General features: G+C 42.2%; 2 protein-coding genes across 2 annotated transcripts in view; one reads left to right on the top strand and one right to left on the bottom strand.

The window, feature by feature from the left end:
* The window catches only part of trmt2b (tRNA methyltransferase 2B), a 23,398-nt gene extending 12,932 nt beyond the window's left edge, over positions 1–10,466 (bottom strand). Inside the window, exons 1-2 of the mRNA XM_029698699.1 lie at positions 9,413–10,466; positions 5,289–5,528 (exon numbers count right to left, since the gene is read on the bottom strand). Of these exons, the coding sequence (XP_029554559.1) occupies positions 5,289–5,528; positions 9,413–10,069 (897 nt within the window). The 5' untranslated portion in view covers positions 10,070–10,466. The remainder of the gene's footprint in view (positions 1–5,288; positions 5,529–9,412) is intronic.
* Positions 10,449–19,637, top strand: dnajb12a (DnaJ heat shock protein family (Hsp40) member B12a). The gene is made up of 9 exons (XM_029698700.1): positions 10,449–10,628; positions 11,225–11,381; positions 11,734–11,879; positions 16,349–16,528; positions 16,781–16,863; positions 17,630–17,739; positions 18,250–18,422; positions 18,663–18,806; positions 19,399–19,637. The coding sequence occupies exons 1-8, from the start codon at positions 10,496–10,498 to the stop codon at positions 18,782–18,784; spliced, it is 1,104 nt and encodes a 367-aa protein (XP_029554560.1). The 5' UTR covers positions 10,449–10,495; the 3' UTR covers positions 18,785–18,806; positions 19,399–19,637.

Raw genomic sequence — 19,637 nt, 5'->3', positions numbered from 1 at the left:
ACGAGGGTGACAAAATGACTACCGTAATCAGAATGATGGGAAGTTTGAGCGCGCTCGATTTAATCTAAACAGTAAACAAAAAAGTTGTTTGACCTTAACCTGTTCGGCAATTTCATTGGTCTAATGAAAGCTTCATGCCGCCAAAAACTGAGCACGTCACAGAATGTGTTTTTTTTTTTTTTTGAAAGCGGGAAAAATCCATATATTAGCCGCATCATTGTTTAAGCCGCGAGGTTCAAAGCGTGGGAAAAAAGTAGCGGCTTATAGTCCGGAAATTACGGTACTCAGACGACCGTTATTAGCATGTTTTAACCACTCCTATGTAAAGGGTAGATTATCGGACACTTAACAAGAAAGTCCGATTTCAGTATTCATTAATGAACCCATAATTCTTTGCGGCAATTTGGCAATGAAGGCCTCTGAACAGTTGATGTTGAGATGTGTCTGTTACTTGAACTCTGAAGCATTTATTTGGGCTACAATTTCTTAGGTTGGCAACTTATAATCTGCAGCAGAGGTAACTTTGGGTCCTCCTTTCCTGTGCCGGTCCTCATGAGAGCCAGTTTCATCATAGCGCTTGATGGTTTTTGCGACTGCACTTCAAGAAACTTTCAACATTTTTGAAATTTTCAGCATTGACTGACCTTCATGTCTTAAAGTAATGATGGACTGTCGTTTCTCTTTGCTTATATGAACTGTTCTTGCCATAATATGGACTTGGTCTTTTACCAAAACTATCTTCTGTATACCACCCCAACCTTGTCACAACACAACTGATTGGCTCAAATGCATTAAGGAAAGAAATTCCACAAATTAACTTTAAACAAGGCACACCTGTTAATTGAAATGCATTCCAGGTGACTACCTCATGAAGCTTGTTGAGAGAGTGCCAAGAGAGTGCAAAGCTGTCATCAAGGCAAAGGGTGGCTATTTGAAGAATCTCAAATATAACATATTTTGATTTGTTTAACAGTTTTTTGGTTACTACATTATTCTATATGTGTTATTTCATAGTGTTGATGTCTTCACTATTACTCTACAATGTAGAAAATAATGAAAATAAATAAAAACCCTTGAATGAGTAGGTGTCCAAACTTTTCACTGGTAGTGTATATTTGCAAAAAAATATATGGGGGATTTGGAAGTGATGCAGACAATTACATTGATGATAGCTACAATCTATCTGCAATATTAAAGCTGATCTACCCCCCCAAAAATTAAATAAAATATATAATAAAAAATATACATAAAAAGCAGCTACTATGTAACTACATGTTAATACTATGTTGGTCTTGCATTTTTTACTGTGTAGTTTAATAAGTTCAGTGCATTCGGAAAGTATTCAGACCCCTTGACTTTTTCCACTTTGTTATTTTACAGCCTTACTCTAAAATGGATTTAAAAATCCCTCAATCTACACACAATAGCCCATAATGATGAAGCAAAAACAGTTTGACCTTCTTGCAAATATATAAATAAAAGAACTGATATCACATTCACATAAGTATTCAGACCCTTTACTCAGTAAACTTTGGCAGCGATTACAGCTTTGAGTCTTCTTGGGTATGACACCACAAGCTTGGCACACCTGTATTTGGGTAGTTTCTCCCATTCTTCTCTGCAAATCCTCTCAACCTCTGTCAGGTTGGATGGGGAGTGTTGCTGCACAGCTATTTTCAGGTCTCTCCAGAGATGTTTGATCGGGTTCATGTCCGGGCTCTGGCTGGGCCACTCAAGAACATTCAGAGACTTGTCCCGAAGCCACTCCTGCGTTGTCTTGGCTGTGTGCTTAGGGTCGTTGTCCTGTTGGAAGTTGAAAGTCACCCCAGTCTGAGCTCCTGAGCACTCTAGAGCAGGTTTTCATCAAGTATCTCTCTGTACTTTGCTCTGTTTATCTTTCCGTCAATCCTGACTAGTCTCCCAGTCCCTGCACGCTGAAAAACATCCCCACAGCATGATGCTGCCACCACCATGCTTCACCGTAGGGATGATGCCAGGTTTCCTCCAGACGTGACGCTTGACATTCAGGCCAAAGAGTTCAATCTTGGTTTTATCAGACCAGGGAATCTTGTTTCTCATGGTCTGTGAGTCCTTTAGGTGCCTTTTGGCAAACTCCAAGCAGGCCGTTATGTGCCTTTTACTGAGGAGTGGCTTCCATCTGGCCACTCTACCATAAAGGCCTGTCATGACGTTGGCCTGAGGTTTATGACCCCCATAAATACCTTTCCCCTTTTTCCTCTCTCTACTCTTGAAAATCCAGTTAACATGGAGAGTCTGGTGACATCAAAAGATGGGAAACAGAACCATATTTCGGTAATCCAACCAGTTGAAAATATGCGTTGGTACTTAATGAATATGATGTCAGTTCAGTTGGCGTCTGAGACATTATGACTGATGACAGGACGACATAAACTGTATCTTGAAAAATCTACACATTACAGTTATCAGATTCACATGGAATTGTTGTGCAATTTAAATGTTTAAATATGAAACTATTTGTGAAAAGATGAAATGTAATTTTTAGCTTGTTAATGAGAGAACGGTTTGTCAGAAGGACACCACTCTGCTCACTCAGAGGCCCAAGTGAACAGACATGGGTTGTAAACTATGAAACACGCCCTTCTTTCACCACTATATAAACCCGTTGACGAAAATGTAACTTTCTGTTCCAAGGACGTGCAGACTGGCAGTCCCCACGTTAAAAGGACAAAAAACACCTACAGAACTAAGCCAACATCAGCAAGAACCTAATGAAATTGGCATCGAATTTCAATGTGAAGGTGACGACCTACACGCCGGAAGGATGAATTTCAACTATACCAGCCAGAATATAGCATGAGCTTAAAGTATGGCAACTTGGTATGAACTTTGAACTCTTATTCACTAAAGAAGTGATACCTCCTAGCCGTCGTGTTAGTGCAGCAACTGTAGAGGTGGACTAGGAGAGGACGGACAGAGTATCTGTTCTACCACACGACGACAGTACTAACAAGTATCCAGTTTACCACCAGAGACATTCTTCAAAGGACAAGAGATCCGTGCTGGGCAACCCGACCTACTATCTACGACCAATCTACCGAAGCGCAGCTCAGAGTAAATATGTATTGCATTTTCCTTTTTCAAATGGGCAGTAATTTAGAATGCATAAGATACTGTATTTACGATAGCATAGCTGCCTACGGCCCGATAGAGACACACAAAACCTTTTTGCTCCTCAGTCTTCCAGCTCTTTCACTCAAACCCAACCCCCTTTCTTTGTGTAACCAGCTGTCATATCTGTTCCGTCCGCTAGGGACGTTTTCCTTCATGACATAGTTTGTAATCAATGTATGATATATTCTGTGTAGATGTAATTCTGTGTGATTATTTAGGTATTTAGTAAATAAATAATTAAACCAAATTTTGTATTGCTGATTCAACTTGTTAGCCAGGGTTCGTGAAGATAACCAAGAATTTACAACTTTCAGATGAGACTACATAAGGTGACGATTAAATATTGACTGCTACTGATGTAAAAGATTATCAGGTCTTTAAGAGTTTATTTGGAAGATAACAGCTCTATAAACATTATTTAGTGGTGCCCCGACTATCTAGTTAATTACATTCACCTGATTAGCTTAATCAGGTAATATGAATTACAGAGAAATTATTTTATAGAATAGCATGTCATATCACTTAATCCGGCATAGTCAAAGACACGACAGACCTGATTGGTGGAGTGCTGCAGAGATGGCTGTCCTTCTGGAAGGTTCTCCTATCTCCACAGAGGAACTCTGGAGCTCTGTCAGAGTGATCATCGGGTTCTTGGTCACCTCCCTGACCAAGGCCCTTCGACCCTGATTGCTCAGTTTGGCTGGGGGGCCAGCTCTAGGAAGAGTCTTGGTGGTTCCAAACTTCTTCCACTTAAGAATGATGGAGGCCACCGTGTTCTTGATGACTTTCAATGCTGCAGAAATGTTTTGGTACCCTTCCCCAGATCTGTGCTGACACAATCCTGTCTCGGAGCTCTATAGACAATTCATTTGACCTCATGGCTTGGTGTTTGCTCTGACAGGTAGACTCCAATCAAGTTGTAGAAACATCAGGGATGATCAATGGAAACAGGATGTAACCAAGCTCAATTTTGAGTCTCATAGCAAAGGGCCTGAATACTTATGTAAATGTAATATTTAACTTAAGTTTTTTATTATTTATAAATGTGCAAAAAATTCAAAACTGTTTGTGCTTTGTCATTATGGGGTATTGTGTGTAGATTGAGGGGGGAAAACGATTGTATAAATGTTAGAATAAGGCTATAACATAACAAAATGTGAGAAAAGTCAAGGGGTCTGAATACTTTCAGAATGCACTGTACATACTGACCATGTTTGGCTCCACACACAGCTGTGAATCAGCCTTCCCCACAATTAACTTTATTTAAAACAAATACCGCACCAGACTCACCAATGAACACCTGCACCAGTGTCTCAGAGTTGCTCGCATACCGTTTGTGTCAAAGTTCAAAGCATTGGCAGGAGACCGAAAGTGTCATTTCTCTCATTTAGGCAGGGCAAGGCCCTGAGTGACGTTCTGTGCATTCAGATTATTATTTATGTTCAACTCTCCTTTGATCTCCAGAAAACATGCACTTTATTTTATTTAAAAAAATTAATAAAAATATTCAAGGCCCATGTACAATGGTTCACAGTGCACTTCTTGCGCAGACAATTATGCAACCACTTTTGTTCTTCAGCAATGTTGATGCAATGTTGATGCAATGTTGCACATGTTTACATTCAAAATAATGTAATTAATTAAAATTCTTAGTCTCATGTAATGTATTTAATGTACATTTTATATAAGAACATGTTTCCTAAGTCGTAGACAACTATGTTTGTTCCTACGCTGTACCACAGCGCCGATAAAGACCATATCCATCCGGACTTTTACCACCCTAGAAGTTTGTGTCACTGGACCTTCTCAAATAGTAGTTGAGGACCCCTGCTGCAAGCAGTCTATGCACAAGGTATGATGACAGCAATCCCATGCTTTGGTTTTATTTACCTGGCCACTGTTTCCAAATGCTAAATTCCAATCAAATGGAAGTAAAATGGTATTGATGTTAGATTTTTTTGCACTGCATGTTCAAATCATGCTAAGGTATGAAAATTGATTGTGTAGCTCTATTAAGTTACTTATAGATGATTTGGACATGAAGCATGAAAAATTATAATATCAGTACCATTGACTGCCAATTTACAGAGGAGTACAGACTGCAGTGATATTGTATTGTATTATATTGTATTCACCTCCTCGTGTATGTGTGGCTGGCCATGCAGCAGCTGGTAGGGGGATTCCTCGTGGCTGCAACGGGTCATGGAGCTCTCCTGGAAGTACAGGGAGTCTAGTTGGCAGATGACACCAGGCCCCTGGGTGAAGTACTCCACCAGGGAGGACTTATGGACCTCTATCTCCTCCGGGGTGAGCCTCTGAGGGTGGAAGTAGACGATGGCCATGGTGTTGCCTGCTGCGTTGGTCCTCACTGTCACCTGTGAGTGTGTAATAATTTATAGGGTTCATGTGTATATAGCAGTACTGTGTCCAAGACAATTTACCCCCCCTCCCGCAACAATAACGTTTCAGCCTATCCTTTCCCAGCCTTTTTCATTGGGGCAGCAGGTAGCCTAGTGGTTAGAGCGTTGGACTAGTAACTGAAAAGTTGTCAGCTTGGGGATTCGATCTTACAAGGTAAAAATCTGTCGTTCTGCCCCTGAACAAGGCAGATAACCCACTGTTCCTAGTAGAGGTCGACGATTAATCGGAATGGCCGATTAATTAGGGCCGATTTCAAGTTTTCATAACAATCGGTAATCTGCATTTTTGGACACCGATTGTGGCCGATTACATTGCACTCCACGAGGAGAGGTAAGTTGCTAGCTAGCATTAAACTTCTTATAAAAAACAATCAATCTTAACATAATCACTAGTTAACTACACATGGTTGATGATATTACTAGTTTATCTAGCTTGTCCTGCGTTGCATATAATCGATGCGGTGCCTGTTAATTTATCATCGAATCACAGCCTACTTCCCCAAACGGGTGATGATTTAACAAGTGCATTCGCGAAAAAAGCACTGTCGTTGCACCAATGTACCTAACCATAAACATCAATGCCTTTCTTTAAAATCAATACACAAGTATATATTTTTAAACCTGCATATTTAGTTAATATTGCCTGCTAAAATGAATTTCTTTTAACTAGGGAAATTGTGTCACTTCTCTTGCGTTCCGTGCAAGCAGAGTCAGGGTATATGCAGCCGTTTGGGCCGCCTGGCTCGTTGCGAACTGTGTGAAGACCATTTCTTCCTAACAAAGACCGTAATTAATTTGCCAGAATTGTAAATAATTATGACATAACATTGAAGGTTGTGCAATGTAACAGCAATATTTAGACTTAGGAATGCCACCTGTTAGATAAAATATGGAACGGTTCCGTATTTCACTGAAAGAATAAACGTTTTGTTTTCGACATTATAGTTTCCGGATTTGACCATATTAACGACCTAAGGCTCGTATTTCTGTGTGTTATTATGTTATAATTAAGTCTATGATTTGATAGAGCAGTCTGACTGAGCGGTGGTAGGCAGCAGCAGGCTCGTAAGCATTCATTCAAACAGCACTTTTGTGCATTTTACCAGCAGCTCTTCGCTGTGCTTCAAGCATTGAGCTGTTTATGACTTCAAGCCTATCAAGTCCCGAGACTAGGCTGGTGTAACCGATGTGAAATGGCTAGCTAGTTAGCGGGGTGCGCACTAATAGCGTTTCAAATCGGTGACGTCACTCACTCTGAGACCTTGAAGTAGTTGTTCCCCTTGCTCTGCAAGGGCAGCGGATTTTGTGGAGCGACGGGTAATGATGTTTTGAGGGTGACTGTTGTCAATGTGTCCCTGGTTCGAGCCCAGGTAGGGGCGAGGAGAGGGACGAAAGCTATACTTTTACACTGGCAATACTATAGTGCCTATAAGAACATCAAATAGTCAAAGGTATATGAAATACATATGGTATAGAGAGAAATAGTCCTATAATTCCTATAATAACTACAACCTAAAACTTCTTACCTGGGAATATTGAAGACTCATGTTAAAAGGAACCACCAGCTTTCATATGTTCTGAGCAAGGAACTTAAACGTTAGCTTTTTTACATGGCACATATTGCACTTTTACTTTCTTCTCCAACACTTTGTTTTTGCATTATTTAAACCAAATAGAACATGTTCCATTATTTATTTGAGACTAAATTGATTTTAAAATAAGTGTTCATTCAGTATTGTTATAATTGTCATTATTACAAATAAATAAATAAATAAAATATATATATATAAAACTATAAAAATCGGCCGATTAATCGGTATCGGCTTTTTTGGTCCTCCAATAACCGGTATCAGTATCGGCGTTGAAAAATCAGTCAACCTCTAGTTCCTAGGCCGTCATTGAAAATAAGAATTTGTTCTTAACTGACTTGCCTAGTTAAATAAAGGTAAAATAAAAAAAATCCCAGTCCTCTGGGCCCACCAGCAGTTCTATATATTTGAAGTATTCCAACACAAGCACAGCTGAAACACCTGTACCAATGGGCTTGTTCGACATTGCAGGTGACTTCTGACTGACTGATCTACGAATCACCTTGCATCATAAATAAACGACTAGTTATTATTTGTAGATGAGTCAGTCAGTCACAATTTACCCACAATGCATCACAGATTTGACACTCTTGAACACAGCTAGGGCTGTGGCGGTCATGACATTTTGTTAGCCGGTGATTGTCAAGAAAATATCTGCTCGTCTAACAGTAATTGACCACAATTAACATAAACACATTTAGCATCTCCTGGCGTCCACATAGCCTGCAAGCCACTGAGGCAGACCTTTGGAACATCTACATTTTAAAAAGTCTAATAAATCCATTTTATATAGCCTACACTCCTCAAACTCAACTCTGGACCTTTCATTACTTTTTTTTCATTGATCTGGGACTGGTGTCCCAGGTCTGTGCAATTAATTATCAGGTAGAAGAGAAAACCAGCAGGTGCGGGCCACATAGGGTAAGAGTTGAGTACCCCTGGCCGACACCATCACAATAAAAAAATACAATTGAACATAGCTGAATGAAATAGAAAGGATATTTTCTCCAAACTATTTCCAAGGAAGTGCACACATGCGGCTATTCTGTGTTGAGCGGTTTACAAAGAAACAGCTCTCCCTATATGCTTAATTTAGAGTTATGTATGCAACTTTAGTTGTGATACAAACATTGGGCTATATGTTAACACATTTTAAGGCTGCGTGATGCAACTCTAATGATGATTTGAAAAAAGTTTCATGAAAGGCATGAGCTCTGATTTGTTTGTATTGCAGGTTGCACACACTTCACTCGTCTCTCATTCACAAGCACTTGATAATATTCTCACCAGGACTCGAATTTCCCGGCGGCATCCCCTTTGTGTGGCCGTAATGCCCCCTAAAAAAATCAATGCCTTTTGTGGCCGTTGTGCCCTTGGGCTGAATATAATAATTATAATTCCCTTCTCCCGGCTCCAGTGCTCCGAAGCACCTCTCACTCACATGGCTATCTCAGATATCTCATTAGCCAATGCCCGTCACGTGATCGGGTCCTTCTCACAGGCATCTCAGCTGAGAAGTAGGCTACAAGTGACACCCACCCTGTATTCAAGAACATGTTATGTCTAAACTGATGGCGGGCACAACTCAAAAATCTCAGATGATCTAAACTAGGGTCTAAGCTACGAAATATGTCAATATGAGAAAAATCTGAATTTCCACTTATTTAGATCATTGAAGTTTAAGGTAAATATTTTTTTTTTTAAAAGACAATTTATACGTATCTAAAAATTATCAAGAAATTATCAAATAGTTGACAACCCTGTTTGTAAGGTTTTAAAATATATCAATCTCAACCGTTTACATTTTCCAGTGATGAAGACATGGATGTCTCATGGTATGGTGGGTAGGCAAAATAGGTCAACTTTGAGCATCTTTATCTCTTGAATGTTTTGGCATTCAGGTCCAAAAGTCACATTCTGAGCACCCTTATTATTTGTAGATCAGTCAAGTCAGTTAATTTACCTAAGATACATCACGGTTTTGATGCTCTCAAAAACGGCCGTTGCATTGCATCAACCAATGGTTGTTTGATAATTCATCGACTGCACAGTCGGGCATCAGATTGCTTGCTATATCATATGATGTGGTTAGCTGATATGTTAAACACCTATACAAGTGTTGTGAGATCTGATCAAGCAGGAATGCCACCGCTATTAATTTGATTTGAATCAGTTGTGATGGCGTTAGGATACATCAAATATATGAAATGAATGGTGGGCCCTCTGAACTGGGTTTAGATACTATCCTACCTCCCTCCAGTGGCCTCCGTCATGGAACAGCAGACAGGGCTCCAGGGCTGAAAGGCGGAGGAAGTCCTGGTAGCACCTGGCCACCAGCTTATGTCTCTCAGGCATGTTGAGGAGGTGGTCCCCGTTCACACACACAATGTTTCCCGCCTTTCCCGTTCCCACGTAGAACCCCACCGTCTTAGGGTTGCCATCCACGCCACGGTTGACAGAGAAGGTAGACTTGTTGCGGTAGCCGTCCCTGACAGGTGACGGTAAGATAGGCAGCAGAGGGAAGCTGAGTTTGGTACTCCTGGGTGGAGAAGGATATTGTGTCAAGGACTTATGTTGGGTCGACTCTCCACATAAGAGCTGATCTGAGAGCTGTAGTAGAATCCTCTCCTGGTGCTTCTGTTTCAGCTGGAGTTGATCGTAGTAACTCAGCCGCCACAGAGGAGTGACAGAGTCGGCCAGTCTCTCCTCCCAGGGCAGGTGTTCATTTGATGCAGGCTTGTTCCTGAACTTCTTTCTCCATTTCTTCTTTGATACTTTTTGTGGTTTCCCTGGGTCGGAGGTGGTATCATCATCCTTGGCTCCTGAGCATAGACATGCCTCCACCAGAACATTTACTAGCTTATGTTTTAGTAATGCTGGCCTTAAACCTGCTAGTATTAAAAGCATGGCAAATGGGGGACTATATGATTAAACTATACACAGGAACACACACGTTTTAATGGCTGTTGTACATACATTGGGATTATTGATCATTGGACGCCTCCGTTGATCAGTTAGCTTGAATGAAGCTAGCATTTCTTTTTTTGTTGTTTAGCCACTTATGTTACAATACATGTATTTCTGTATTTACAATTTGACAAATAGCTTAGACCACCAAACACATAAAGAATGGGTATATCGCAATGTATCACAATTCGCAATTTGAAGCCAACTGTTAAAATGAATTAGTCACTGACCCTGAAAGTACACATGTGCACGGAGATTGAAATTCAATGACGTATTATTTAAGTTCCAACTTTTTTTTTTACCTTCCTGGTGACGCCATCATAGGGCGACCAGCGGGCGAGTAAACAGACTAGTTCCGCTGTCGCGATGGAATCAAACAAGGACGAAGCTGAACGGTGTATAAAGATTTCGATAAGTGCGCTCAGTAATAACCAACCAGACAAAGCTAAGAGGTTTCTAGAAAAGGCACAGCGTTTGTTTCCAACCGATCAGGCCAAAAGTACGTTGATTATCTATTTTTATGCGTGCAGTATTTCCTGTCAGTTGGTGGTGGGCCAAAGTACACTCAGAACCAAATCTGCTAACTTTTAGCTAGCATGCCATCGACCTCAGTTTTTGGAGAGGTGGTACTTGTAGTTCATTTTGTTATCAACAACTAATCTTTGTTATGGCATGTTGAGTGATTTCTCATGTTAATGATAAACATCTGAGATAGCTAATATTAGATAGCAAGCAAGCTAACAACAAGCCTGCTAACGTTAGCTACCGACCCCGTTAGCTCTCGAGAAACCCATACCCAGCCCACCTAAGGCGCTTGCATTACAGTACATGAATGGCCAAGCTAGCTAGTAACTACTTCCCTAACTTTCTTGCTTGTGATTTGCTGACACAGGTGGCACCACCAACATTGCTGTAACGTTACATAGTTACAAAATAGTGTTGGAGATCAAATGTAGGCCTTACTGTACTGTGATTCACGTCTTACATTTGCCTTAGTTATGGGGAGAGAAGTGTAAGTTATATGGCTGCAGTGACATGCCAACATTATCACTTATCATCTGCAGCTGTCCCGTAAACCTATTCCTATCCACCCAGGTTTACTAGAGTCCATCGAACAGAATAGGAAACCACCGGATGACGAAGAGAGGCCTATGAATGGGGATGGTTCTGGAGTGAGACAACGTAGCCATGGTGATGAAGCCACAGACTCAGCCAAACCATACACATCAGATCAGCTGGATGCTGTTAAAAAGTATGTCTGTGTGTAGTTATTACGTTTAACAGAGCCAGAAGGACTTCCCCCTAACCGCTGGTCCAGGATTTGGTATTTGTTTATCCTCGCTATTGGTGAAGGTTTGGAATCAGGATTGGGGTTGATTCAATTTTCCTAGATCTATGTTTAAGGGGAACATCTACTTTGTATACTTTGACAATTATAACCTCTGTCTAAATTATGTTTTAACGGGCATACTTTAGAATGATTCAGACAACCTGAGATTGTGCTACATGGTTCATTGTTTGTTTTCTTGCTCATTGCTCGACTAATTGGTTTGCTTCACTGTCTTGTTTACTTTCTCTTTGCTTCTCTTATGCCATGTGTGTAGAATAAAGAGTTGTAAAGACTACTATGAGATTCTGGGAGTTGAAAAGGACGCCGGGGAGGAGGACCTGAAGAAGTCCTACAGGAAACTGGCCCTGAAATTCCACCCCGATAAAAACCATGCTCCAGGAGCCACAGAGGCATTTAAAGGTAACCTCTGTTCTGGCAGTCAAAATTAGACTGCTTGCTAATAAGTACACAATGTCATATCTGAAGTATACCATCATGGCAAAGTATATTTAAAAACTTAACTGACTTTTTTTCCTTTTTTTTCTCGCCTTTATTTAACCAGGTAGGCCAGTTGAGAACCATTTCTCATTTATATCTGCGACCTGGCCAAGATAAAGCAAAGCAGTGCGACAAAAACAACAACACAGAGTTACACAAAAACAAACGTACAGTCAATAACACAATCGAAAAATCTACGTACAGTGTGTGCAAATGTAGAAGAGTAGGGATGTAAGGTAATAAATAGGCCATAGAGGCGAAATAATTACAATTTAGCATTAACACTGGAGTTATAGATGTGCAGATGATGATGTGCAAGTAGAGAAACTGGGGTGCAAGAGGGTAAGTAATAATATGGGGATGAGGTAGTTGGGTGTGCTATTTACAGATTGGCTGTGTACAGGTACAGTGATCGGTAAGCTGCTCTAACAGCTGATGCTTAAAGTTAGAGAGGGCGATATAAGACTCCAGCTTCAGTTATTGTTTTGAAATTCGTTCCAGTCATTGGCAGCAGAAAACTGGAAGGAAAGGCGGCCAAAGGAAGTGTTGGCTTTAGGGATGACCAGTGAAATATACCTGCTGGAGCGTGTGCTACGGGTGGGTGTTGCTATGGTGACCAGTGAGCTGAGATAAGGCGGGGCTTTACCTAGCAAAGACTTATAGATGACCTGGAGCCAGTGGGTTTGGCGACGAATATGTAGTGGGGGCCAGCTAACGAGAGCATACAGGTCGCAGTGGTGGGTAGTATATGGGGCTTTGGTGACAAAACGGATGGCACTGTGATAGACTACATCCAGTTTGCTGAGTAGAGTGTTGGAGGCTATTTTGAAAAATGACATCGCCGAAGTCAAGGATCGGTAGGATAGTCAGTTTTATGAGGATATGTTTGGCAGCATGAGTGAAGGAGGCTTTGTTGTGAAATAGGAAGCCGATTCTAGATTTAATTTTGGATTGGAGATGCTTAATTTGAGTCTGGAAGGAGAGTTTACAGTCTAACCAGACACCTAGGTATTTGTAGTTGTCCACATATTCTAGGTCAGAACCATCCAGAGTAGTGATGCTAGTCGGGCGGGAGGGTGCTGGCAGCAATCGGTTGAAGAGCATGCACTTAGTTTTACTAGCATTTATAAGCAGTTGGAGGCCACGGATGGAGTGTTGTATGGCGTTGAAGCTCGTTGGGCGGTTTGTTAGCACAGTGTCCAAAGAAGGGCCAGATGTATACAGAATGGTGTCGTCTGCGTAGAGGTGGATCAGAGAATCACCAGCAGCAAGAGCAACATCATTGATGTATACAGAGAAGAGAGTCGGCCTGAGAATTGAGCCCTGTGGCACCCCCATAGAGACTGCCAGAGGCCCGGACAACAGGCCCTCCGATTTGACACACTGAACTCTATCTGTGAAGTAGTTGGTGAACCAGGCGAGGCAGTCATTTGAGAAGCCAAGGCTATTGAGTCTGCCGATAAGAATGCGGTGATTGACAGAGTCGAAAGCCTTGGCCAGGTCGATGAAGACAGCTGCACAGTACTGTCTTTTATTGATGACGGTTATGATATCGTTTAAGACCTTGTGTGACTTAGGTGCACCGATGACCAGCTTGGAAACCAGATTGCATAGTGGAGAAGGCACGGTGGGATTCAAAGTGGTTGGTGATCTGTTTGTTAACTTGGCTTTCGAAGATTTTAGAAAGGCAGGGCAGGATGGATATAGGTCTATAACAGTTTGGGTCTAGAGTGTCTCCCCCTTTGAAGAGGGGGATGACCGCAGCAGTTTTCCAATCTTTGGGGATCTCAGACAATACGAAAGAGAGGTTGAACAGGCTAGTGATAGGGGTTGCAACAATTTTGGTGGATAATTTTAGAAAGAGAGGGTCCAGATTGTCTAGCCCAGCTGATCTGTAGGGATCCAGATTTTGCCGCTCTTTCAGAACATCAGCTGTCTGGATTTGGGTGAAGGAGAAGTGGGGGGGGGGGGGGGGGGCTTGAGCAAGTTGTTGCAGGGGGTGCTGAGATGTTGGTAGGGGTAGCCAGGTGGAAAGCATGGCCAGCCGTAGAAAAATGCTTATTGAAATGATCGATTATCGTAGTTTTATCGTGGTGACATAGTTTTCTATCCTCATATCCTCAGTGCAGTGGGCAGCTGGGAGGAGGTACTCTTATTCTCCATAGATTTTACAGTGTCGCAAAACCTTTTGGAATTAGTGCTACAGGAAGCACATTTCTGTTGGGAAAAGCTAGCCTTAGCTTTCCTAACTGACTGAGTATATTGGTTCCTGACTTCCCTGAAAAGTTGCATATTGCGGGGGCTATTCGATGCTAATGCAGAACGCCACAGGATTTTTTGTGCTGGTCAAGGGCAGTCAAGTCTGGGGTGAACCAAGGGCTATATCTGTTCTTAGTTCTACATTTTTTGATTGGGGCATGCTTATTTAAGATGGTGAGGAAAGCACTTTTGAAGAGCAACCAAGCATCCTCTACTGACGGGATGAGGTCAATATCCTTCCAGGATACCCGGGCCAGGTCGATTAGAAAGGTCTGCTTGCTAAAGTGTTTTAGGGAGCGTTTGACAGTGATGAGGGGTGGTTGTTTAACCGCTGACCAATTACACATGCAAGCAATGAGGCAGTGATCGCTGAGATCCTGGTTGAAGACAGCAGAGGTGTATTTAGAGGGCAAGTTGATCAGGATGATGTCTTAAGAGGGTGCCCATGGTTACGGATTTAGGGTTGTACCTGGCAGGTTCCTTGATAATTTGTGTGAGATTGAGGGCATCTAGCTTAGATTGTAGGACATCCGGGGTGTTAAGCATGTCACAGTTTAGGTCACCTAACAGTACGAACTCTGAAGATAGATGGGGGCCGATCAATTCTCATATGGTGTCCAGGGCACAGCTGGGGGCTGAAGGTGGTCTATAACAAGCGGCAACGGTGAGAGACTTGTTTCTGGAACGGTGAATTTTTAAAAGTAGAAGCTCGAATTGTTGGGGCACAGACCTGGATAGTATGACAGAACTCTGCAGGCTATCTCTGCAGTAGATTGCAACGCCGCCCCCTTTGGCAGTTCTGTCTTGTCGGAAAATGTTATAGTTAGGGATGGAAATTTCAGGGTTTTTGGTGGCCTTCCTAAGCCAGGATTCAGACACGGCTAGGACATCCGGGTTGGCGCAGTGTGTTAAAACAGTGAATAAAACAAACTTAGGGAGGAGGCTTCTAATGTTAACATGCATGAAACCAAGGCTTTTACGGTTACAGAAGTCAACAAATGAGAGCGCCTGGGGAATGGGAGTGATGCTGGGGGCTGCAGGGCCTGGGTTAACCTCTACATCAACAGAGGAGGAGTAGGATAAGGGTACGGCTAAAGGCTATAAGAACTGGTCGTCTAGGGCGTTTGGAACAGAGAGTAAAAGGAGCAGATTTCTGGGCGCGGAAGAATAGATTCAAGGCATAATGTACAGACAAGGGTATGGTAGGATGTGAGTACAGTGGAGGTAAACCTAGGCATTGAGTGACGATGAGAGAGGTTTTGTCTCTAGAGGCACCATTTAAGCCAAGGGAGGTCACCGCATGTGTGGGGGGTGGAACAAAAGGGCTAGCTAAGGCATATTGTGCAGGGCTGGAACCTCTACAGTGAAATAAGACAATCACTAACCAAAACAGCAATCGACAAGGCATATTGACATTAGGGAGAGGCATGTGTAGCCGACTGATCATAGGGTCCAGTGAGTAGCTAGGCGAGCTGGAGACACGGTGATTCAGACAGCTAGCAGATGGGACGTCGCAACGGAAGAGCCTGTTGAAACCCCCTTGGACGGTTACGTCGGCAGACCAGTCGTGATGGATTGGCGGGGCTCCGCGTCGGCAGTAAAGGGTCCAGGCCAATTGGCAAAAGAGGTATTGTAGCCCAGGAATTGGCAGATGGATTGATAGCCACTCGGATAGCTGCTAGCTAGCTGAGATGATCCGGTGTAAAGGTTCAGAGCTTGCGGTAGGAATCCGGAGATGTGGTAGAGAAAAAGCAGTCCGATATGCTCTGGGTTGATATCGCGCTGTGCGGACTGGCAGGGATTGACCGGCTAAGGCTGGCTGATGTCCGAGTTAAGGGTGATGACCGCTATCAGTGGCTAACTAACTAGTAGCTAGTTAGCTGGCTAGCTCTGATGGGGGTTCCGGTTCTAAAGTATAAAAAATAGCAGATCCGTACCACATTGGGAGAGGCGAGTTGCAGGAGAGTATTTTCAGTCCGTAGATGGAAATTGGGTTATTGAGAGATTGAGATTAAAAATGTATACAAAATATATACGAAGAAAACTATATATACACGGGACGGGACAAGACAAAACAGACGTTTCTACGCCATCTTGGAACAATGGTTATTGTATTTTTTTTTTTCCCCCAGCCATTGGCAATGCATACGCTGTACTCAGTAACACAGAGAAGCGGAGCCAGTATGACCAGTATGGTGAGGAGAGAGCTCACCCTACGAGACAACAGCACAGGCACCAACGCCATGACTTCGAAGCCGACATCTCGCCTGAGGACCTCTTCAACATGTTCTTTGGAGGAGGTTTCCCATCACGTGAGTCGTATTATTAATTAGGCACCAAACGAAAGAAAATGGACTGAAACAGGGAGGGACTTCCTGGATTTCCCCAATAAGAAAAGCACATTTTTGTTTTCTGTGGCAAAATGCTTTGAAACATTATCGGTTGCATGCCCTAAAGAACACAATCTTGGTTGTGGACAAAAATGTGGTCTAAATGATGTTCTGCTGGCCTGGATGTTTGGATACTAATTGTTGTTTTATATTGTATGTTCTGCTCTCTTCCAGGTAATGTACATGTTTACAGAAACGGCGGAATGCAGTTTGGCCATCAGCATAGAGCAGGACCAGAGAGGAGAGAACAGCGGGAAGTAAGAGAAATCTGTAGACTCCTTTTTGTTGATCAATGGACACATTTCTTACATCCTCACTTCATGACAGAATGAAGGGTGCTGACCATGACAATAGTCAAACTTATACAGTGTTTAGTTATCTAGCTTATTCTGTGACGTGTGTGCTGAATTCCAAATGGAATCACCCGACCTCAACCCAATTGAGATGGTTTGGGATGAGTTGGACCGCAGAGTGAAGGAAAAGCAGCCAACAAGTGCTCAGCATATGTGGGAACTCCATAAAGACTGTTGGAAAAGCATTCCGCAAGAAGCTGGTTGAGAAAATGCCAAAAGTGCAACGGGTGGCTACTTTGAAGTATCTAAAATATATTTGGATTTGTTTAACACTTCTTTTGGTTACTACATGATTCCATATGTGTTATTTGATAGTTTTGATGTCTTCACTATTATTCTACAATGTAGAAAATCGTAAAAATAAAGAAAAAACATTGAATGAGTAGGTATGTCCAAACTTTTGACTGGTACTGTATGTGCTGAATACTAAATCGACCTCTATCCCTAGAAACTTCATGTATATTTGAAAGCAATTGTTATAGTTCCATCTTACCCTCTGTCAGGCAGGTTGAGGTTTTGCCAATCCTTTCAGGTCTGCATAAGCACCTAAAAGAAGGAGTAGGGGCTAGGAGTCAGTTTGGAATTCACACGGGGAGTGCTTGAGCAGGGTTGACTCTTATCTCACTCTCTTCCTCTCTCTGTATCTCTTTCTTTCTCTGTTCCCCTATAGGGAGGTTTTGCCCTGTTTGTCCAGCTGATGCCCATCCTCATCCTAATCTTCGTCTCCGCCCTCAGCCAGATGATGGTGACCCCTCCCCCCTACAGCCTTAGCCACCGCTCGTGAGTCTCAGTGTCCTCCTTTACACACTAACACTTCTACTACTCACTTATAAAATAGTTATACAAACTTCTATACAGCTCTGCTACTTAGTTATGATAGCAGTGTTTGACAGACGTGGTGGATCGTGACCCAGCATTTTCAGCTTGGGGTCACAGCTTCAGAATAGATTAAACGTTAGTTTTGTCACAAGGAAATTTGAAAGGCTTTAGTTGAGTCAGTGTAAAAAATAATATTGATGAACAACCTCTAAAGCATTTCTGGTTCTCACTTTATCACATATAATATATTACATCTGAGAGTATCAGTTATTATAATATTAAATTATACATGTTTAGCCTTTCTTGTGCTCGTAATGGACCTGTGTGCCAAGATTTTGATTGTATGACTTAATTTACCCTTTTTTTCTTGTACCGGTAATTCTTTATGACATGATGTCACTTAGGAAGTTGAACCACCCTGTTTGTCACACTCTCACATCCTCTTTTATCACTTCCTGTGCTGCGCTGCAGAGGTGCGGGCCACATCAACCGGAGGCAGACACAGACCCTGAAGGTGTCTTACTACGTAGGAGCTAGCTTCACCAAGGAGTACTCTGGAAAAGACCTAAGGAATGTGGAGAGGAGCGTGGAGGAAGACTACATTTCCAACCTCAGGAACAACTGCTGGAAGGAGAAGCAACAGAGTAAGTCACAGCCCAACGTTAACACAACACATGCAAAGTTGGTACCCTTTTCACAGTATCATGCCATATTGTACTTTACAGTACTGGCTTGGCTATTTTCCTCTCACATTGCTCTCTCCAGCATTCCAGCAACTACTAACCAGGCCAATGCAGTGAAGTTATGCTGAAGTTAGCTATTTTTGATCATTTGCGTAATTATATTTTTCAATATCTTGGATACATTTTTGTGTGTTTTTCCAGAGGAAGGCTTGCTGTACCGTGCTCGTTATTTCGGAGACTCTGACTTGTACCAAAGGGCTCAGCGGATGGGCACGCCTAGCTGCTCACGACTGTCTGAGATTCAGGTCATGCTACATGGATAAGAACCCACAAACAAACAGAATGGTAAATTCGATATGATATCAATATCAATTGATACCGTTTTGACTTTGATATTGTTTGATATCGGTTTGATATCGATATGAGCAAGGCAAATCTTGATATTGGTTTATCCTTTCTGTTAACCTAAGCTATTATGTAAAAAAAAGCATACATGACTGTTCCTGCATGCACAAAACCTTCTCGCAGATGTTCTCACATGCTCTGAATTTAGCATACTTAATTGCCTGCTGATGGGTTATCATTGACAGTGGATGGGCTTCCCATTGCATTCAAACTGGTTGAGTAAGTTAGGCTCCCAGAACTTTCACACCTGGCCCAATGGGCAACCAGTTGCCTAGACTTCACATAGCTGTGGAAGTGAAACGAAAAGTAAACTTTTACAGTTGCAATGTATTGTATTAAACCAATGTATATTTTTTTTACTGATATAGATTTTCCATTATCGATGCCCATGATTAATCGTTATCCTATTTGATGTGTGCTTGCATGACTTGCTGCCTGTGTACTCTGATTTAAACCTCGATCTCAAAGGTTTTGCTGTTGGAGATCCATTTGATGTTTTATTAATTGCTCCATACTTATTTTTTCCCCTCAGATTATTTGGTACTTGAATCGAATGAGAAGAAATCAATATACAACGCCCTATTCAAGCCCACACAAAAATTGGAGCAGCAATTTGAGAGAAACTGCCTTAGATCCATATGGTGGGTTGCAGACAGATATGGCCTGTCGGGGGGGGACCCCTCTCTCTCTGCACACTCCTGTGGACAGTCTTAACTTCCTATAGAACTGTGAAACAAACGGACAAGGTGATGGCTGGTTTAAATACAAAAA

This window comes from Salmo trutta, chromosome 18, assembly GCF_901001165.1.
Source record: "Salmo trutta chromosome 18, fSalTru1.1, whole genome shotgun sequence".
NCBI classification, from domain to species: Eukaryota; Metazoa; Chordata; class Actinopteri; order Salmoniformes; family Salmonidae; genus Salmo; species Salmo trutta.
This window is presented reverse-complemented; position numbering and strand designations above follow the sequence as displayed.